We start from the raw sequence: 20,873 nt of genomic DNA on the forward strand, positions 1-20,873 counted from the left end.
TAACAAATATTGAATCAGTTGCTTTAATGAATGTGCCAAAAGTCGTTCACAGTGCCCATTAAGCACACAAAAAAGTTGCATTTACCTTTGAATATAAATGACTTCACCACGATTAAGTTCATATATGACTATGAAATTTTAGGGTGGTCCCATATTTTTTGCTTTTAAGGCTTTGCTCTTTTTAGATTAGGTGGCTTATTTACACTTTGCAGAGAAATTACTGTGAAATTTGAGATTTTCTCAAACTGATAACAGAATCATAAAATAAGTGTTACATTATGTAGTAAGGTATTCAATGTGGGAGTCAACTTGTAGGGTATAGAATAAACAGTGGTACATTAAGAGTTATCTCCCCTGGTGTAGCTGACGGTTTCCTTTGACGACAAGGCAGATTTGACAGCAGAAGAGAAAAGAAAACTGGTTCAAGATGATTTGTGACATATGCTAAAGAACTAGCTGGTACTCATAACATTCCTCTGTCCACAGTATACAGAACATAAGTTGGAATGGCGCACAGGATATGGGTCAGGGAGGTCAAGTAAGTTTAGTGCATGTCGCCACTGACTTGGTCAGATTGAAAGCGCTGAGAATAACAGAAACGAGATGATTGATAGAGAGAGAAAGTGATCAGATATGTGAGGAAACGCTCAGACTAGAATTACAAAGACGTAGATAGATGAAAAAGAGCGGGATGCTCTCACCGTTGGTGAAAGATACACAAGGTGATAGACGTGTAAACTAATGGAGGGCTCACGAAAATCAAGATTGGGACAGTGTTTTCTTTTCTGGTGAAAGCTCTGACTGGCTTTTTCCGAACTTTCTGGCAAATGTGGACAAAAGATATGAAACCTGTTTACGAACTACTGCATATACGTCTGATTGGATTAGCCAATGTCATTGGATCCAGAACAATATCTTCTAGATTACCAGTCAACAGTTCTATTTTAACAGCTGAAGATAATGCCATATTAACAGCTCTTAAATATATTCAAAGACACTCTAAACATAAACAGTATAAAATCTATTCAGACTCTTTTTCTTGCCTTCAGGCTATTAAAATATTTCTTGTAAACATCCAATTTTAATTGATATTATTGAATTGTATAATAATCTTGCTACTGGCCAAAACGACATCGTCCTCTGTTGGTTACCCAGCCATGTAGGCATTTCTGGTAACGCAAAGGCCGATCTTGCTCCCAAGGTAGCACTCAACAAATCTGTGACACTTCTTCTGTGTTTGAAGTACCGTAAAATTATTGTCCTTCTGAGAGGGTACGTAAGTCCCAAAACATTCCAAGTAAAATTTAATCTTCCTTCTTTTTAGCCGTAGTATTAAAGTAGTAGTCGTTTTAATTTTTGGCTAATCTTGCATACTGTCGCCAGCAGCTGAGGGGATGGTGTAAATGCAGCTAGGGACCATGCAGGTACGAGGGGATGTCAATAAATTTGAGCCTTGCATAGAAAAACACAAAATATTGGTATGAACCACATTTATTTTTCAACATAGTCCCCTTGTGAGTCAAGACACTTGTTCCGTCTTTTCTGCCATCTCTGCAGAAGGCACCATTTTGGTCCTCAAACCAAGCCTCAGTAGCAGCAATAAGCTCACTATGATCCTGAAATCTACGACCACGCAAGTGTTTGTTGAGATTTGAGCACAGATGGTAATCACTTGGTGTCAGGTCTGGAGAGTATGGGGGGTGCGGCAAGATTTCGTACCCGCATTCCTGGACAGCAGCGGCTGCAACGCGAGAAGTGTGTACTGGAGCATTGTCTTGATGTAGACATTCATTCTTCTTCCTTTTGGTAAGTAATCTATGTGGATGACGCCTTTGCTATCCCAGAAGACTGTCGCCATTACCTTCTGCACTGATCTGGAGGCTTTCCTTGGAGAAGTGACATGTTTCCAATCCATGGATTCTTGTTTGCTCTCAGGATCATAGTGGTGGATCCAGGTTTCATCACAGGTTACTATCATAAAGTGAAAATCTTCTGGATTCTTCTTGTATTTGGTTAGCATGGAGTTGCTTATGGTGGCCCTTGTTTGCTTCATTACATCTGTAAGCATTCTTGGCACCCATCTTACGCACACCTTAGACATGACGAGATGTTCATGAAGAATTGTCTCGATGGATCCGTGTGAAATGCCTGTGGTCTCCTCTAACTCGTGGAGTGTGATTCGACGATTTTCCAACACAAGTCTATGCACTCTGTCAATGTTTTCCTGACTTGTGCTTGTTGTTGGGCGACCTGGACGGGGGTCATCTTCAAGACTCTCTCTACCATGCTTAAATTCATTGACCCATCGTTTGATGGTAACAGATCAAGGGGAAGACTTCCCATAAACTGCTGAAAGCCTTTCTTCAATGGTCTTCGCCGAGTTCAAGAACTAAAAACGTAATTACTGCTTTATACTCAATTTTATTCATTTTCACTGCTGTGAGGGGGGTCTCTTTCTGTCAATGTGAGTTGTTCAATAACTTCTGAGCGTAGGATACCAAAACTTCATCATCATATCATATCAGCTACACCCCAAGGTTCAATGTCGTACCACAGGCTGTGAAAACGTATTGACATCCCCTCGTATCATTACGTGGAACAACGCAGTTGTATATTTTCACTGGAGAATTGACAAAGGAGTGAGCATGGTCTTAAGCAGCTTTTAACAACATTCCAGTAATATCATGGCGGGGACTCCAGAAATAGGCTTCAAACACTGTCCCCACATAGGGAACTGGGGCCAACGCTTTTCCACAAGGCTGCCCCAACTGCCCCAACTGCCCCAACTGCCCCAATTGCCCCAACTGCCCCTTCTGACAACAGAATGAAATGTTGATATCTCAGATGATCACCTCCTTCCAAAGGACGAACACTATAGGAAGAATGAAGATAATTAGATTTACCAGCATGATCGCGACCCAAAGCACTCTGTGAGCTTCGGATGAAAATAGTTTAGACTTGTCGAGATCTTAACCTAATGCATATTGTGTGGGGACTAGTGAAGGACAGAATAAGAAAGAAAACGTCTTAGAAATAATGAGGATATGAAGAAAGAAGTGTTCAAATTTTGGGAATACACTGTTTCCTACAAACTTTGATCGGCAGTGTACCTTGGCACATTCAGTCGTTTATTGCAGTACTCATGAAGTATTGAAAAGAAACCTAGACTGTAAGAGAATCATATCTCAACATATTCATTAAAGAAAACCTCTATAGTTTATATATATAGTGTATTAGATATTTTCCGCAATACGTTTCTCAATACTTTCTGTAAATACCACGTATTGTGCTATATTTGTCCATCATGAACATTCACCTGATCAAGGAGCAAGCCTTAAAACGTTGGTGGTCTTAAGTGTGATATTCTTTCATTTGATTGTGATCTATAGCCCTCCTTTCATGTTGTTCGTTCTACATGATATATCATCCTTTTATGATGAAATGGCGGTTTTAGAGAATTAATTCATTTGTTACACCAATCCATGCTTGTTTATGGTTTTATACATGATGTTGTTTCAGTAAACTTTAATGGTAACATGCTTTCTGAAGAACCTTAAACAATATTTACATGTAAAGGCAGACTTTGTAACTTCCAGTTGCCATTGACGTTAGTGACTTGATGACTTTCAGAAGATATAATTAAGGCCAAAGTTCGTAGTACTGGTAAGATCTGTGTAGATAGGCAACAAGAGTTAAGTCAGGAACTCACGAAAAACCTCAGTGTACACAGACAGTGCTATGTCTCCTTCACCGTCAGAGGTGACACAATACAAGTTACGTTTTCTGGCACATTATGTTTAGATGATTTCACAATATTCATTCTAAATGTCAATAAAATGCCGGTTTGCTTTCAAAATATTCATTCAGGAGATATGATGCGGAACACCCATGAAAGATTTCCACAAGAAAAAGGACACAAAATTCAAACTCAAGTAAACAGCCTGTTCCATGATACCAATAGGAAGGGGTACCTACTCCGAGTGAAACGCTTCTTGTCCCAAGGTTTGGTTGATGTCAACAGTAGAAGTGAGAAGCACGGAAAGACACTACTCATGGTGGCGGCTCAAGAAGGACATAGAAAACTATTTGACTTTCTTGTAAGTAAAGGAGCTAATGCATCACTCGTAGATGAAAATGGAGACAATGTCCTGCACATGGCCTGCAGAGGAGGACGTATGGCTATTGTGAAGTATATAGTCAAAAATGACAGTGTTGATATTAACAGTAAGGGAATGCACGGATCAACTTCATTGCTGCAGACTGTATATTGTGGACACATGCACGTGTTGAGATTCCTCTTGACCAAGGAAGCTAATGTGTCACACTTGGATAACGAAGGAGAGAATATCCTGCACGTGGCATGCAGAGGGGGACATTTGAATATGGTGAAGTATGTCCTCTCACTGCCCAGTGTTGATATCAACAGCAGGGAGTGTTACGGAGAGACCCCTCTGATGAAGGCTGCATCAGAAGGACACATTGACGTATTTGTGTTTATTGTGACATCCAGAGCTGATGTGCATCTCCTGGATGATGACGGCGACAACATACTTCATCATGCTTCAATTGGGGGGCATGCAAACATAGTTCAGTTTATCGTATCACACAAACTAGTGGACATTAACAGTAGAGGAAAAGATGGAATGACGCCATTGATGAGAGTGGCGTATTATGGACATAAAAAAGTGTTTTACCTGTTTATGAGGGAAGGTGGTGAAACGAAATTGGTGGATGATCGGGGTTACAACATCCTTCATCTGGCCGCCTTGAGTGGACAGGTCGAGATGGTGAAGATTATCCTCTCTCTAACCACCGTGGACATTAACAGTAGAACACACACGGGACAAACCCCGTTGATGACGGCCGCATATGAAGGACACAAAGACGTTTTTGAGTTCCTCTTATCTAAGGGAGCTAATGTGTCATATGTTGATGATAAGGGAGACAACATACTTCATCATGCCTCATATGGGGGCCATACAGAGATGGTTCAGTATATTCTATCACAAGACCTGGTAAATATCAACATTCGTGGAAAATACGGAGCTACCCCTCTGATGAAGGCTGTTCTTAGGGGACACATAAATGTGTTTAAGTATCTCATGCGTATGAAAGCTAACGTGTCACTGGTGGATTCTGACGGAGACAGCATACTTCATTATGCGTCCATTGGGGAGCATACAAAGATGGTTCAGCATGTCCTATCACTAGAGCAGGTGGATATCAACAGTCGGGGAAAACACGGGAGAACAGCCTTGATGAGGGCGGCATTTTACGGACACAGAAAGGTGGTTGACCTCCTTGTGAGTAAAGGTGGTTTGACTAACCTAGTGGATGCTGAGGGTCACAGCATGCTTCATCTGGCCTCTTTAGGTGGACGTCTGGAGATGGTGAAGTATATCCTCTCACAGAACATGGCCGACATAAACGCCAGGGACGAGGAAGGGGACACTGCAGCCATGGTAGCAAAACGTAAAGGAAAACTTGACGTGTATAATTTCCTTGTTTCAAAGGGTTGTGCAGAAATATGAGTGTAGCTTTTGGATTTACTTCACTCAGTATGATATATTAGCTGTGGCACATGGTAGAATGTAACAAGTCGTGTAGCTGCATTTATGAACATTTGTTACACTTAGTCGTTATTTTGTGAAGGAGGGAACACTAGAGTGCCGTTATAACTGATAAAGAGGGTTTAGTGTTAGTCAAATTGTAGTGGTTCCGCGAAAGGGTTCAACAATGCTGTACAGCTGTTGACATGGACACTGACAACTCCCATCTTCACCGGTTATTCAGTCTCCCTATATTGCAGTGATACAGATAATGTCGTTTTATGGTTGTCTTTCTTAGTGCTTTTCTTAAAGGAAAGAAGGTCCAATGGAGGAGGGTATCCTGCATCTTCTCTTTGTGTGTGGACGTCTTCTGCAGAACTAGGCTGGTACTGCTAGTTTATGTATATATGATATGTAGGTATATGTGTGCATTTTATAAAATATGTCGAAACAGAATATATGGATTTGGTAAATGTGTTACTTATATGGGCATTAAGACCTAATAAACATATACGAAAGAGATAACAACAGCGCAACTGTTGATGACATACGTTTTCAGCTAGACCGTTCGAGGTTATGCGTCAGTGGGGAAATCCAGACGTTTAAACGCTCGCCCATCAAGCAAAAAGATTGGGGTTGGATTCCACACATGGATACAATATTTCGAAGTCACGTTGTGATATTATTGGAATATTGCCAGAAAGTAAAGTCGTCCACCCAGAATGTAAACACATATTGGTATGTCTATCCTCAACTTGTATTTCATGAAGAAACTCTTCTATTGGCGTTGAGAGCACTGTTACTTGACTTCCATTTGACAAATTGAAAATATTGTCCTATGATACACTTTATTCTTCATGGTTCTCAGGGACTCTTTGAATTAGTGGAGTGGCTAACATTTCCTACAATCGCCAGCAGCTGAGGGGATGGTGTAAATCCAACTAGGGTCCATACATGTAGCAAAGGTATCCATGGTCGCTAGTATGGTGATCAACTTTCAGGTGTTGGCGAGATATAGCCTGGTTTCACATTATATTGTCCAAATAGTGATATTACGTTTAATTCTAATGGTGACATTCTCTTGTTTTACAGTTCTTTGCTGACAGGTTTGCATGATATTCACATGTTCTCTTTTAATGGTATGTATTGTCTCGTCACGATATGGCTGAAATATTGCCGTTAAATATTAACTTATACGATCACTTAATCGGAGAGCGTTCCTTCCATTCCCCCATATTCTTTCTTCCTCAGATTAACAAAGTTTAACACTAAGTAGTTCAACCCCATATATACTGTTCTTAATTTGTGTGGTTTAAGTTATTTTTGCGAGTTCTCTATTAATTGTTGTATTAGGTTTTGTTAATATTTATGGTGTATATCAATTAATAATTATTATTTGGGACGGGAGATGAACTCCCATAGACTACAAGAGTTAGTCCTAGGCTGAGTTCTTATTTAATGCATATTCAGTTCGTATAATTGAAAACTCTAATAAATATCACAATAAAGCATACCCGGGTAACAATACCACGTTCACGTAAATAGTAGTGTCACATCGATGACGGCCGGCAACAACAGTTCAGAAGGACTCACATCGTGAGTCAATCACGGTTCAAGTCTATATCACAGGTATGCATAGAATGCAAGCTCCAACCTTATTATATCACGGTGTGTCCTGAACTTGGTCTTGATCTGTCATCAGGTGATGGCGTCACCAACCGAATATTACATCAAAAAGCTCATTGGGGACTCCATTGTCTGGGACTATTCCCAGACTAGAAAGGTCAGCTTTGGGGCAGAGTTCTTTACTTATCCAGCCGCGTGGGATAAACCCAGCGAGATACAACATATTAAAAATGAAAATAAATTTAGACATAAAAATATGCATGTGTCAAAGAATCACATTTGAATATCACATTTAAATACAATATAATGTTTCAACATTACACAAAAATTGAATAAATACAATTAACTCTTACAGAAACATCAAATTAAGACACATGTGGCCAATGACAGCAATTACAACAGTGGAAACAAGTATTATGGATATAACTGTGATATTACACATAATTACCAGCTGTGGGCTGAATCAAATGGTAGTTGTTTTCCTCAGGCGACTTCACTAATACATCTAACCACAATAGCACAACTGTAAATGCTATGAAAACTCTAGTATAAAATACATCACAAATGCAGTACAAATTGTTTTAGACAAGTGCATCCGCAGAACATTGGAAAGTATTTTATATCAACATTCCATATCCTTTCAGCTATATCTTTACCGGTTAAGAGCTGCAGCAAACGCCATATTGACGGCTCTTAAATATATTCAATAACATCCTAAACAACATAAACTTATAATACGTTCAGACTCTCTTTTTGAATTCAAGCGATTGAAAATGTATCATGTAAACATCCACTTTTAATTGAAATTATTGAATTGTGTACTGATCTTGCCACTGGTCAATACGACATCGTCCTCTGTGGGTTACCAAGCCATGTAGGAATCTCTGGTAACACCATGGCTGATCTTGCTGTCAAGGCAGCATTCAACAAATCTTTGGCACCACTTCTTGTTCCATACTCTGATTATAAAGCTACAATTAGATTTTATATGCATGATCTGATGCAAAGGAAGTGGGACACCCAAGTAGATATTGATAAATTACATGCAATAAAACCTTATATTGGTTATGCAAACTTGGGTTGTCAGTCCAGATGTGAAGAGGTTATTATGCGACGGTGTCGCAAGGGCCATACTAGACAGACTCATGAAAATTTATTCAGAAGTGACAACTGTGCTGAATATTCCATCACAAGGGATAAGTATCTTAAATCATGAAGGATGTTTTAATAATGTCAGTTATCATTTAATTACTGCCTTTCAAAAGAATCATGATCAATTAAAAGGTAGATATTGTACGAACAAATCCTCATTTACAGATGGATACAAGGATGCTGGCGGAGTCGTTTGTGCTCTGTTGCCCAAAAGCAGTTCTGTTTTTACAGTAGACGCTGATGTCATATTAACAGCCCTTTAACATACCAATAAACACCGTAAATGTAAACCATACATACTAGTTTCCGATTCTCATTCATGCCTTCAGGGCATTAGGAAGTTGCAGTCATTCACTTTTAAAAGAAATTATGGAATTTTATGATGATCTTGCTACTTGCCATTGCGACTTCGCCTTTTGTTGGCTGCCCAGCCATGCTGGGATTTCTGGAAACACAATGGCCGATTTTGCTGCCAAGACGGCAATCTGTTTCACAACTTCTTTTTCCATAGTCTTGACTACAAAACTGGCATTATAACTTACATCCGTTAACTAATGCAGAAGAAGTGGGACACTCAGGTAGATATCAATAAATTACATGAAATGAAACCCTACAATGGTTACACCTATTTGTGTTGTCAGTCCAGATTTGAAGAGATCATCATACGATAGTGTCGTATAGGCCACAGAAGGGTTTACTCGCGAATACCTTTCGAAAGTTGATGATCCTCCGTTTTGCATACTTTGTGATGGATGAATCACGGTCGAGCATGTCTGTGTTGACTGTGTTGAATATTCCATGACAAGAGATAACTTTTTCAAATCACGATCTATGAGAGATCTTTTTAATAACACCAGTTAATTATTGAATTTTCAAAAGAATTAGATTTGTGAAATGGTTTATAAATACAAACATATTTTATCATTGGTAATTTAGATTAGTAACTGAGATTGTTAGTTACCTATACACTCAAACGGGGTTTAAGGAGCGTAAAATTATTGTCATTCTGAGATGGTACGTAAACATTCAAGGGAAATTTAAATTTACCATATGTTTGAAATAAGTATTTTTTTTTCCTTTTAATATTGGCTAAATTTTACATCAATCGCCAGCTACTGAAGGGATGATATAAATCCAGCTAGGGTCCATGCAGGTAGCAAAAGTACTGTAAGTCCCCATGGTCCCAAGTATGGTGATCTAACGTCAGTTGTTGGCGACCTATGGCTTGTTTTTATATTGTGTCGTCTTCTCTAGTTAAAGTATTTTAGATTTCATGACTAGTTTTATTTAACATATATCTGTGATAGTCTAGTTACTTGTACTGCCCTTTGACGACGGATAATTTAAACTGCTGACTTTGTTTTCATCGCTGTATGGCTGTGATATTGCCGATGCGATGTAAAATGTCAATTCACTAACTTTGACTGAGTCAGTTGTTGGCCTGTATAGCCTGTATAGACTGTTGTGTATTGTGTTGTCCGAATAGTGATATTAGTTTTGAATTTCCACGCTAGCTTTAATTCTAATTGTGATATTCTAGTTGTTTTACTGTCCTTCGGTGACAGATTTTATGATATACATATATTCCATTTCAGTGTTAAATGTTCTCGTCACGATATGGCTGAAATATTGCCGATGTGACGCTAAATATTAACTCACTCACTCACTCACTCACTCACTGTGATTGACCTGCGTGTTAAAATAATCTGGCTGTCCATTATTCGATCAGGTTTTTGGGATCGCGAGTGTCACCCTTTGTGTTTTTTATGCAATGAGTGTAGCGTTCAAATTTGAAATCATAGTGAGTGAGTTAATATTTAACGTCACATCGGCAATATTTCAGCCATATCATGACGAGAGCGATTAGTTACAAAACTACATATTAATTAATGGCACGTTATAAAAATCTGCCAACGAAGGACAGTAAAACCAACTAGAATATCACAGAGAATGTAAAACTAGTAATTAGATCTAAAACAGTTGAACTATAGAGGAAAATACAATATAAAAATGGGCTATAGATTGCCAACAACTGAATGTTACCTTTGCTGCCGGCATGGACCCTAGCTGGATTTAAACCATCCCTTCAGCCATTGGCTTTTATGCGGAGAATTAGGCATACATTAAAATGACAAAAGTACTACGAAAAAACTTGGAAACCTTAAATTTACATCAAATGTTTCGGGACTTACGTACCCTCTCAGGAGGACAATAATTGTACAGTACATTAACCTCCTCTGAGGGTATAGCCACTAGCAAATTGATTTACTAATTAATAAAATATTTATCTCTTTATAAATCATTTAACAGATCTAATTCTTTTAAAACTCCTATCATTAAATGAGAACTAGTATAATTGTTAAAAAGATCCTTCATTGTTCTTGATTTGAAATAAGTGTCCCTTGTGATGGAATGCTCAACGCAGTCAAGCAAGATATGCTAAAGGGATACAAAACGGAGGATCCTCACCTTTTAATATATATTCGTGCGTGTATCTTGTGTGGCCAATAGGACATCGTCGCATGATGACCCCTTCAAATCTCGACTGACAACCCAAGTAGGTATAATGAATATAGGGTTTTATCGCGTGTAATATATTTATACCTACTTGGGAGTCTCACTTATTTTGTATGGCATCACGGATATAAGATCTAATGGTTGTTTTATAATCAGTGTAAGGAATAAGATTTGTTGAGTGCTTTAGCAGCCAATGTGTTACCAGAGATTCCTACGTCCTACGTATTGGCCAGTAGTAAGATCGGCACCCGTGAACGGCAACCTCCTCGTGGTTGGTGCTGGATAACGCCAAGAGCCGTTCACCCCTGTTGTGGACCTGGGGGGTTGTGGTGGGGGCATATTTGGTCCACCAACCCGTTTGGAGGACGGGATCCTGGTGGTTGAGGGCATAGGAGCAGAACCAGTGTTCCTATTGATAAACACACCATTCTGGCCCTGACTTCACCTAGACGGGTGGTTGAATGGGCCCGGTTCAACCAATCGGCTGGTCATGCCAAGCCCTGTGCATGGATTTTATGTAAATGCACAAATTTGATTTGGAAATGTTTAAATTTTGGTCTTGCCGCCTATGGTTCATAGAATATAGTTTGACTTGAATTTTGTTTACATGAACTTTGCCTAGAGTCATATACCCAAAAGGAGGTGGCTCATGGTCCAATCTGGTGGAACTGTTCATCTTTTTAATGTTTCTGCTGGAGTATATCATCCGGGTTTCCTTGCTGCTGCAAGATGGAGACCCATTTGTATTTAGCATTGTCCTTGTGATATTCCGCGGTGGGTGGGGAACTCGGATGATGAACCATATAACCAATAAACATGGAATACCAAACCCCTTCCAAAAACGTCCACTGGATAATGAAGATAAGCAAAGACCTTTAAAATCGTAGAACATTGGCAACGATGTTTAGTGCTTGAGACAGTTGACAGAACACCTCTCAAACTTAACCTTTTTGCAATATCTAAGGGTATTCAAGTCATAGCGGTTATAGAGGTTAAAACGTCAGACGATTGCGATCAGGTTCTTTGCTAGTAGAATGCAACAGGATACAGCAATCTACCAACCTTATGTCAACAGTTTCATTTGTCGGCATTCCTGTTTCAGTTACAGCACGGGGAGACAGGGATCAGTTGTTTGCTGATATGACTGAAGCTGACATAGTGTTTGAGATGAGAGATCAAGACGTTATGTTTGTTATACGGTTCTCAACAACGAAGAACTCACAAACACAACCAACTAATACGTACATTTTTTTCATTTTCAACGCCGACTGTCCCAACATCAATCAAAACAGGTTACTGCAATATCAAAGTTGACACCTGTATTCCAAACCCATTAAGGTGTTTCAAATGTCAAAGATTTGGCCATGGCGTCAATACGTGCACAAGACCTGTCACATGTGCTCACTGCGATGAGCAAACGCATACAACGGAAAACTGTGACAATGATGCTAAAAAATGTACCAACTGTTCAGGAAGTCACCCATCATAATCTAAAGGCAGTCCTGTCTGGAAACACCATATGAAAATAAATAGCATTACATTTTCCAGAAACATCAGTTTTTCTGAAGTAAAGAAACTTGTTCAGTCTGAGGAAGGCACAGGAACGTATGCGTCTGTCTTCCAGACAACGCCTGAAATAACCCCCTGAGTCACAATATTTACCTGTTGACTGCCCGACAGACTTGACATGGTTGAACTCTGCGCGCCTCAACTATGTTTATTTTGCGTCTCAGCTATATTCAAATGAATAATCAACTCAAATATCTGATTCAAATATCTGACATACAGACTCTTTCTCAAGGCCAATCATTATCTCTCACCGAGAAGAAGTCTCAAGCACAAAAACCACAAATATCTCAAATGTGAAACAAAACAAATCAAGAACTGTATCTTCGAACGGACATTAAAGTGATAGGATTTCAAAGGGGTCAGATAATTCGATCCAACTATTTAATAGGTTTGGATCTCTTGAATGGATGGATGTGGCTGAAAACATCACCCCACGGGCGCATAGCGTATCGCCCTCTAAAAAGGTACGGGGTAGATCCCCAATGATACCTCCAAAAAGATAGCTTCCCAAAACTTTATTATAATGTGGAATTGCCGAGGACTAAAGACCAACTTTAACGCCCTACTGCTATTGGTCCAGGACATTAGTCCATCAGCTTTCTGTCTGCAAGAAACATACCTAAAGCAGACAGACATTTTCAGTTTGCGTCAGTTCAATGCATATCATTCTTTTTCTCCTCCGGGTGATAGGGCCACGGGAGGATCACCCATCCTTGTGAGGCATAATGTACTCCAAAATCCCGTTGTCCTTAAAACTAATTTTCAAGCCGTTGCAGTACGACCTACTTTGCATGTTACTTTTACTCTCTGCTCGCATTCCACCATCTTCAGCTCTGCAGCAGGCTGATATCCAAACCCTTTAGAATCAGCTCCCGTAACCCTGTATTATTATGGGTGATTTTACTGGCCACAACCCAGTCTGGGGTGGTACAACTATTAATACTAAAGGGAAAGTACTGGAGGAGTTTATTACAAACAATGATTTATGCATATATAATAATTGTTCAAATACATATTTACACCTTGGCACAGGAATTTATTCAGCTCCTGATTTGTCAATTACTGATTCTGTCCTATTGTGTGAGTTTGAATGGTCAGTCCACGACGACCTTTGTGGAAGTGACCATTTCCCTACAATCTTAAAACCCATCCGATGTCTCTCCTCATATCGATGGAATTTTAAAAAAGGCCAACTGGAGCTTATATGAAACTCTCTGCCTTGACAAACTTAAACCTGAACTTTTCATTAATATATTATATATTTCTTGTATACATCCACTTTTAATAGAAATAATAGAATTGTATTATGATCTTGCTACTGGCCAATACGACATCGTCTTTTGTTGGTTACCAAGCCATGTAGGCATTTCTGGTAACACACTGGCTGATCGTGCTGCCAAGGCAGCAATCAAGAAATCTGTGACACCACTTCTTATTCCATACTCTGATTATAAAGCTACAATTAGATCGTATATCCGTGATCTGATGCAGAAGAAGTGGGACACCCAAGTAGGTATAAATAAATCATATGAAATAAAACCGCATATTGGTTACACCTACTTGGGCTGTCAGTCAAGATTTGAAGAGTTTATTTTACGACGATGTCGTATTGGCCACACAAGATACACACATAAATATGTGCTTAAAGGTGAGAATCCTCCGTTTTGTATCCCATGTGTTGAAAGAATCACAGTCAAGCATATGACTGTGTTGAATATTCCATCACAAGGGATCAGTATTTTAATTCACGAACTATGAAGGATCTTTTTAATAACACAAGTTTTTATTTAATCATTGCATTTTAAAAAGAATTAGGTATATTAACTGAATTGTAAACAGATTAATATTTTATTATTGGAAGTTCAAATTCATAACTGTGCTTGTTAGTGGCTATATCCTCAAAAGGGGTTGAAGTACTGTAAAACTATTGTCCTCTGAGTCCACAAACATTCAATGTAAATTTAATCTTTCCACGTTTTTAATCGTAGAATAAGTGCCTTTTTACTGTAGGGCTAGATTTCCCAAATTGCTGACGGCTGAGGGGATGATGTAAATCCAGCTGGGGTCCATGCAGGTAGCAAAAGTACTTTAAGTCCCCATGGTCCCTAGTATTGTGATCTACCTTCAGTTGTTAACAATCTATAGCCCATTTTTATATTGTATTGTCCTCTATAGATACACTGTTTTAGGTATAATTACTAGTTTTTACATTCTTTTCTGTGATATTCTAGTTGTTTTACTGTCCTTTGTCGACAGGTTTTTATGATACTCGTATATTCCATTTCAGTGTTATGTTCCCGTCACGATATTGGTGAAATATTGCCAATGTGACGTTAAATATTAACGCGCTCACTCACTCACTCACTCGTGCTGTGACGTCATGGGCATGTCATCAAACTACAATACTTGTAGCACGCAAGAAGCCCAGATACGTGATGTAATTTGTAATGGTTCCCTTCCTAGCAGGAATCAAGGTACAAAAGTCTCCCAGGGTCACCCCAATCGCCACCAGATGGTTCTGTCCACAGAACGCGTCATATCACTACAGATCGTTTCTGGGAACGACAACATCGTCATTGATCAGCAAGACTGTAAGTTGCATCCTAGTCTACGTGAGTGGATGAGTAAGTGATTTGATTTAACACATCAGCAATCAATACATCAGTAATATACGGTCGAGAGTGAGTGAGGGTAATTTTATGCCGCACAGTATTCCAGCTATATGGCGGTTGTCTGCAAATAATCGAGCACGGACAAGACAATCCAGTGATCAATGTCATGTGTCATGTGTCAGCGAGCATGACAGCGAGCGAGTCCCATCTTGCAACAAACTTGGGCTACTGAAGATCAGTTCTAAAATGGATCTTCAATGTGGATAAGGTGCTGGATACAGCTGACCATACAGAACCATAATACGATACAGGTGTGCCTGACAGTATATACATAACAGTCTTCTTGTAAACGGGAGTCGACCCTCTGACAGCGGCTTGTCAAGACAACTGACGATCCGTCCCCGGATGCTGCCGTTGCATCTGTAGCAGGGCACAGACTCGTCCCATAGATGACATCCTTATTTTATCAGCTTGCTGAAGGAGTTCTCCTCTTTGGTCATGTGGACAAAGCGTCCGACTTCGGATTAGAAAGTCCGCGGTTCGAATCCCTGCACGGGACTCGGAAATTTTGTAACCACAACACATCGCTGCCATATAAATTCAGGAGCGGTGGGGTAGTCCAGTGGTTGGAGCGGAAGATCCGGGTTCCATTGTCAGCATGACTACACTAATTTCTCACTCTTTGTACACAAGGCACCCGTGGCGAGCCACCTCCTCGTGGTGGGTGCTGGGTAACGCCAAGAGCTCGCCAACACCCCCGTAGTGGACCCGGGGGGATATTTGGTCCACCAACCCGTTTGCCGTGGGTTGCGTCCCGTGTCGGTGGAGGAAGGGATCCTGGTGGTTGAGGACACTGGGGCTTTTAACTGCGTTCCATTGCCCAACACACAACTTTGGCCCTTGCTTCACCTGGACGGGTGGTGGAGTCGGCCCGTTTCTGTCAATCGGCTGGTCACGCCAAGCCCTGTGCTATAACTCTGTAGTGTTGCACAAAAATTTGAGAATTGTATGTTTATATTTTCTAGCCTTGGCGAATTTCGAAACAGAATTTGAAAACGTTACTGTTTATTATTGCCTAGAGTCGTATCCCAGAAGGAGGTGGCTCATGGGCCAATCTGGTGGAATCATTAATCTTTTAATTTTTCTGCTGGAGTATATCATCCGAGTATCCTTGGTGCTGCAAGCCGGAGACCCGCTTGTTTTTAGCATTGTCCTTGTGATACTCCGTGGTGGGTGGGGAGCTCGGATGATGAACTATTCAACCATAACCATGGCTTCTCAAATCCCCATTACAAAGAAAAAACGTCCACTTGACAATGATCCAGATGATAACGACCAAAGACTGTCCACTTCCATTGATTACTGGCCACGTTTTGTCGTGATTGAGACTCAAGATAACAGCAGACTGAAGTTGAACCCTTTTGCGATACAGAAAGGCATACAAGGAATTGCTGGTGACGTCAAAAATATCAGACGTTTGCGTTCAGGTGCGTTGCTCGTTGAATGCAACAGAAGACAACAAACTACTAACCTGATGTCTACCACCACATTCGTCGGCATTCCAGTATCAGTATCTCCACACAGGACACTTAACACAAGCAAAGGAATCATCAGGGATAGAGATGGATTATTTGCCGACATGTCTGAATTTGATATTGTTTCAGAAATGAAAGATCAAGGGGTCACGTACGTTAAGCGTTTTACAACACGTAAAAACCAGGAGACCATTCAGACTAATACCTACCTCTTTTCATTTTCCTCTCCAACAGCTCCCAGATCTGTAAAGGCAGGCTATAGTCACATCAATGTAGACACCTATATACCCAGTCCATTAAGGTGTTTTAAATGCCAGAAGTTTGGTCATGGTGTTAGTACTTGCACATTGTCTGTTGTGTGTGCTCACTGTGGTGAGAAGACACACACAACAGAAGATTGTGACAGTGACTTTAAAAAATGCACCAACTGCTCAGGTGACCATTCTTCATTTTCTAAACAGTGTCCAATTTGGAAAGAACAAATGGAGATAAATAAAATCAAATTTACACAAAATATATCTTTCTCTGAGGCCAAAAAACTGGTAAAAAGATCTGATCTTCCAGAAAGTTATGCTACAATAGTAAAAACATCATCGGGTTCTAGCTCTAAAACAACATCAAACACAGGCTGCCAAACTACCTTGACGTGGGTCAATTGTGATTCTCCACAGCCTTTGTGCACTGCTATATCATCACAGACTGAGGAATCACTTCCTAGTACCTAAAAGTCGTCTTCTGATCACAAATCATCAGCATCTCAGTCACATTCAAAGTCTCAATCAACAGCTGATAGTCGACAAACGGTGAAAAGTAAACCGAAGCCAAAGCCTGATGCTTCAAAACAACAAAGTGGCAGAGCTCCCAAGGGCTCACAAAATAAAGTTAAATTGTTTAATAAATACGGGTCTCTTGAAGACATGGACGTTTCTGAAAACGTCCATTCTAGGGCACATAGCTTGTCGCCCTCCAAAAGAGTGCGGGGTAGATCCCCCATAAATCCCCCCAAAAGATAGTTTATTCCAATAATATTGTACAGTGGAACTGCAGAGGATTAAGGACTAATGTACATGAATTACAGCTATTAGTCCAAGATTTTACACCTTCAGTGATATGTCTCCAAGAGACATATTTAAAACAAACAGATATATTTGACCTTCGTCATTTTAATGCATATCATTCTTTTTCGCCTCCGGGTGATAGAGCCACTGGGGGATCATCCATTCTTGTCAGACAAAATGTTATTCAAAGCCCTGTTTCGCTTGTTACTAATATGCAGGCTGTTGCAGTAAGAATTACTTTACATGTAGCGTTTACACTTTGCTCTCTTTATATTTCGGGCACCCGTGGCGAGCCACCTCCTCGTGGTGGGTGCTGGGTAATGCTAAGTGCTCGCCAACCCCCCGTTGTGGACCCGGGGGCATATTTGGTCCACCAACCCGTTTGCCGTGGGTTGCGGCCCTGTGTCGGTGGAGAAGGGGATCCTGGTGGTTGAGGGCATAGGAGCAGGACCAGTGTTCCTATTGCTCAACACACCACTTTGGCCCTGACTTCACCTAGACGGGTGGTAGAATGGGCCCGGTTCTATCAATCGGCTGGTCACGCCAGGCCCTGTGCATGGGGATTATTTTTGCACATTTTCATTGTACTGTTGGGTCTTGGGTCTTGGGTCTTGTTCAGAGTCAGATTTTATTTCTCTGCATCGAGGAAATTGCCTAGAGTCCTATGCCAAAAAGGCGGTGGCTCATGGGCCAATCTGGTGATGTTGACCGCTGAATTCTATATGTCTTTGGATTATTGTTATGGGCCGAACCAGCCTGACAACTAATCTTTTGGACAAATATAGCTATTCATGTCATATTTACTGGAGTATACCACCCCTGTATCCCTGGTGTTAGCATCCTGGAGATCCGGTGCAAATTGACACCGTCCTTGTTGACACTCCATGGTGGGTGGGGAGCAGGGGTGCTGAATTCGTATGTTATACCATGTTTCAATACAATTCACCTGCTTCCTGCAAAGCAACTAAACGCAGACATGTAGATGTGCTCTCGTCTGATGAGGAGGTAGCTCCAGATATTTCTGATTCTTGGCCACGGTTTATCACAATTGCATCAGTTGACGGAAGTCCTTTAAAACTAAACCCGTTTGCTATCTCACTGGGCATTAGAGGTGTCTGTGGAGATGTTAAGAATGTCACACGACTACGGACTGGTGCCTTACTAGTGGAGTGTTTGAGGAAACAACAATCAGTCAATCTGTTGGGTTTACAACAATTTGTTAATACTCCCGTTGTTGTTTCAGTGCACAAGACACTGAACACGAGCAGAGGCATTGTGAGAGATGTTGCTCGCTGTCTTTCTGATATGAGCGAGGAGGAAATTGCTGTTGAATTAAAATCTCAAGGAGTCACACATGTAAAACGTTTTTCCAGAAAAGCACAAGATGGTGTCTTTGTTAGAACCAACACCTATCTTTTCACTTTTTCTCAACCTGTAATACCTAAATCACTAAAGGCTGGATATTTCAACATCGGGGTGGAGGTTTATGTACCAAATCCACTCCGATGTTTTAAGTGTCAAAAGTTTGGTCATGGTGCTAAGTTCTGCCGTAGCAAGATGGTAGTATGCTGCCGTTGCACTGGAGCCCATGATAGCTCTGAGTGCACAAATGAACTCAAATGTGCTAACTGCAATGGTGATCACACGGCGTCTTCTAAATCCTGTCCATCGTTTGAATTTGAAGCCCAAATCTTAAGAATTAAGCACACAAACAACATAACCTACCAAGAAGCAAAAACACTAGTACCATCTCCTGCTCAAACATATGTAAAAACATATTCCGCAGCAATTGCATCCTCCACTCGAGTTTGTAAGACAGTCTCCGTGTCATGTCAGACCGACATCTCCTGGGTCAAGGATGACCAGACTGTACTGCACCAACCCTCTGACATATCTCAGAAAAGTAATATGAAATCAACCACTTCACAAACAGACAATCCTACTCGTGATGTACCATCTCACTCCATGGAAAGTATACATACCGATGATGCAACTTTAACTAGAAAAGAGAAAAAGAAAGTACAGAGAAGACGAAAGGCGCTCACAAACGTGGAGACGCCCACTCAAGTTCTTGCATCTGTTGAGGTTCATAACTCGTATGAACCTCTGGAGATAGACGTTCCTCCTTCACAACCAATTCATAGGAGTGAACACTCCTCCCAGTCACGATCTCCAGTTAAGCCTCCATGAACACTTCCAATACTATTATTCAATGGAATTGTAGGGGACTGAAGAACACTTTTAATGATATACATTTACTTATACAAGATTTTAAGCCATCGGCATTTTGTTTACAAGAAACATATTTTAAAGAAAACGATCACATCGATATACGACAGTATACTCCGTATCACTGCTTTTCTCCTCCTGGGCCGAAAGCAACTGGAGGTTCTTCAATATTAGTGAGACAGGGCACCATTCACAGTCCTGTTCCTCTAAATACCCATCTTCAAGCCGTTGCTGTCCGTGTAACGATGCACATTGTTTTTACATTGTGCTCTCTCTATCTTCCTCCTTCCTTTTCTGTGCAGCCTGGCGATCTGCAGGCACTTTATGACCAACTTCCTAAGCCCTGTATCATCATGGGCGATATGAATGGACACAATCCCTTGTGGGGAGGTACACATACAAACAGCAAAGGTAACATACTAGAACATTTTATTTCTGCCAACAATATCTGTCTCTTTAATGATGATTCCAACACTTATTTACATCCTGGTACAGGAACATATTCTTCCCTTGACTTATCAATTACTGACTCTACTCTGCTGGGTGAGTTTGAATGGTCAGTCCATGACGACTTGTGTGGAAGTGACCATTTTCCAACTATTCTTAAAGCTATATGTCCATCTGACGTCCCTCCTTTGTCACGAAGGAACTTTACCAAAGCTGACTGGCTTTTGTTTGAATCACTTTCATCCAACAGATTGAAGCCTGAACTGTTTATGGGAGTTCCTGACCCCGTCCAACTCTTTTCTGATGAACTGAACAAAATAGCCGATGACTGCATTCCAAAGTCCTCTACGATTCCACACATACGAAAACCATGGTTCAACAACGACTGCAAACAGGCTAGGAAGGCACGGAAAAAGGCTGAGCATTATTTCCGTCGCCACCCTATGGTCCATAATTTGAACAAATTCAAAATATTAAATGCAAAAGCACGACGTATCTTCAAACAAAATAAACGTCAATCTTGGCGAAACTATGTGTCGAAAATCGGTTCGCGTACGCCGATATCAAAAGTATGGAACA

At 40.5% G+C, this 20,873-nt stretch overlaps 1 protein-coding gene across 1 annotated transcript; it reads left to right on the forward strand.

The window, feature by feature from the left end:
* Nucleotides 1-3,872: 3,872 nt before the first annotated feature.
* LOC137256415 (ankyrin repeat domain-containing protein 50-like) lies at nucleotides 3,873-5,531 on the forward strand. Its single transcript, XM_067794259.1, has one exon. The coding sequence runs from the start codon at nucleotides 3,873-3,875 to the stop codon at nucleotides 5,529-5,531; it is 1,659 nt and encodes a 552-aa protein (XP_067650360.1).
* The last annotated feature ends 15,342 nt before the right edge of the window (nucleotides 5,532-20,873 follow it).

The sequence above is a fragment of the Haliotis asinina genome, chromosome 11 (genome assembly GCF_037392515.1).
Source record: "Haliotis asinina isolate JCU_RB_2024 chromosome 11, JCU_Hal_asi_v2, whole genome shotgun sequence".
Lineage (NCBI taxonomy): Eukaryota > Metazoa > Mollusca > Gastropoda > Lepetellida > Haliotidae > Haliotis > Haliotis asinina.

Bases quoted from the DNA above. Each gene is read 5' to 3' on its own strand.
- LOC137256415 (XM_067794259.1), top strand. From the start codon at position 3,873: ATGATGCGGAACACCCATGAAAGATTTCCACAAGAAAAAGGACACAAA.